The sequence below is a fragment of the Chaetura pelagica genome, unplaced genomic scaffold, assembly GCF_000747805.2.
Source record: "Chaetura pelagica isolate M959 unplaced genomic scaffold, ChaPel_1.0 scaffold2687, whole genome shotgun sequence".
Taxonomy (NCBI): Eukaryota; Metazoa; Chordata; class Aves; order Apodiformes; family Apodidae; genus Chaetura; species Chaetura pelagica.
The window spans coordinates 6,315-8,411 of NW_009953897.1; the positions used below are offsets into that span (position 1 = coordinate 6,315).

General features: G+C 63.8%; 1 protein-coding gene across 1 annotated transcript in view; it reads right to left on the bottom strand.

Annotated features, from left to right (window-relative positions):
* Positions 1 to 2,079, bottom strand: part of LOC104392020 (E3 ubiquitin-protein ligase DTX1-like) — a gene marked incomplete at both ends in the record, with an annotated part of 8,320 nt that extends 6,241 nt beyond the window's left edge. Inside the window, one exon of the mRNA XM_010001376.1 lies at positions 1,860 to 2,079. Coding sequence (XP_009999678.1) covers positions 1,860 to 2,079 — 220 coding nt within the window. The remainder of the gene's footprint in view (positions 1 to 1,859) is intronic.
* Positions 2,080 to 2,097: the final 18 nt, after the last annotated feature.

The following is a 2,097-nucleotide window of genomic DNA, read 5'->3' on the forward strand; positions in this document are numbered from 1 at the left end:
GCCCCTGCCCCCTCTGCCAGCCACACCGGTGTCCCCAGGGCCACGGAGAGGGGACACGTGTCCCCACTGCTGGGAACAGGGTCACCTCATTCCACACACCTTCTCCCTCCCCCCGCACGGACACTCCCTGTCCCACCCACCTTCTGTGTGTCCCCAAGCCATGGTGGGCACCAGCGTGGGTGACCCTCGTGTCCCACCATGGGAGGGCAGAGGTGACAGATGGAGGTGGATATGGGGATGGGGCACAGGGAGGTGACAATCTATGGGATGGAACCAAAGCAATGGCCACCTCCTCTCCCGTGACACCCCTGGGGACACTCTCTCAGCATCCCTGGCCCCATGCCCTGTTGGCACACGGGCTGTGGCACCAGGGGACATCCCACCATGAGCCATTTTGCTCCTGGCAGGGACACGTCAGCCACAGACCCAGCCATGAGGAGGACACGTGTCCCCAGGGAGCATCCAGCCCCACGGGATGTGATGCCAGGCAACCGGTCCTGGCCAAAGCTGGCCCGGGGACAACCAGGGTGTCCTGGTGGCACCCGTGGCCCTGAGTCAGCGAGGTCCCTTGCCAAGCCTGTGACACATTGGGGACTGATTCAGAGCCAGGCTTGGTGGCAGAAGCAGGGTGGCAGGTCCCTGGCTTGGTCCCCAGCTCAAGTCCCCAGCCCATCGGAGGAGCCACATCCACACACAGGGTCATTCCCAGTTGCTGGTGACTGGGATGGTGGCATTGGTGGCTGGGCAGGAGGAGCACGGCCACGGGGGTCCCTCTGTGTCCCCTGGAGGGGCTGGGGTGTCACTCGGCATGTGACAAGGCAGGCAGGGGTGTGGGGACAGCCAGGAAGGCACCAGAACAGGCAAGTCCCCTGTGGCACCTCTGGCACGTGCCAGTTTAGTGGGTCACACTGCAACGGGGACACTTTTAATGGGGCCTGGGACCAGGTTTATGTCCCCTGAGGACAGGTGTCCTGAATGTGTGCTGCAGCACGCGGGCAGGAGGGGACAGGCTGCCATGGCCACAGCCAGCCCAGTGCCCACCACAGCTCCCAGTGCCCAAACTGGGGCCTTCCCCGCTCCTTGGGGTCCACAGATGGAGGAGTTCTGTGGGGTGGGTGATGTGACAGTGGGACCCACTGCAGCACCCAGGGAGGGGTGAGAGGGGACAGAGGGACTTGGGACATGTCCCAGTGGGGCAGGGGTCTGAAATGAAGTGGGGAGGAAAGGCCAGAAGAAGCTTCACAGGGAGGAGGGGAGGAGAGAAGGGATGGGACAGCCAGATGGACTGAGAGGAGGGTGTGGGATGGATGGATGGATGGACAGAGGGAGGGATGGAGGGATGGATGGAGGGATGGAGGGATGGAGGGAGGGAGGGAGGGAGGGATGGATGGATGGAGGGATGGATGGAGGGAGGGAGGGATGGATGGATGGAGGGATGGATGGAGGGAGGGAGGGATGGATGGATGGAGGGATGGATGGAGGGAGGGAGGGATGGATGGATGGAGGGATGGATGGAGGGAGGGAGGGATGGATGGATGGAGGGATGGATGGAGGGAGGGAGGGATGGATGGATGGAGGGATGGATGGAGGGAGGGAGGGATGGATGGATGGAGGGATGGATGGAGGGAGGGAGGGATGGATGGATGGAGGGATGGATGGAGGGAGGGAGGGATGGATGGATGGAGGGATGGATGGAGGGAGGGAGGGATGGATGGATGGAGGGATGGATGGAGGGAGGGAGGGATGGATGGATGGAGGGATGGATGGAGGGAGGGAGGGATGGATGGATGGAGGGATGGATGGATGGGTGGATGGATGGATGGAAGGACGGACGTTCCCAGCTCAGCACCAGCCCTTACCCGTGTCCTGCCGGAACTGGTGCATGGACTGGAGGTCGATGACATAGGGTGCCAGCTGGACATCCACCTGGCCCAGCACCACGCTGCCGCGGGGGTCCTCCTTCAGCACGTTCTCGATGTGGTGGCACACGGTGGCCGAGTAGGGCCGCCAGCGCCCGTGCTCGTTCAGCCACTCCCAGACCACCACGCGGGCCAGGCTGTGCGGGGGGAAGCCCAGACCCCCCGCAGCCCCCGAGCC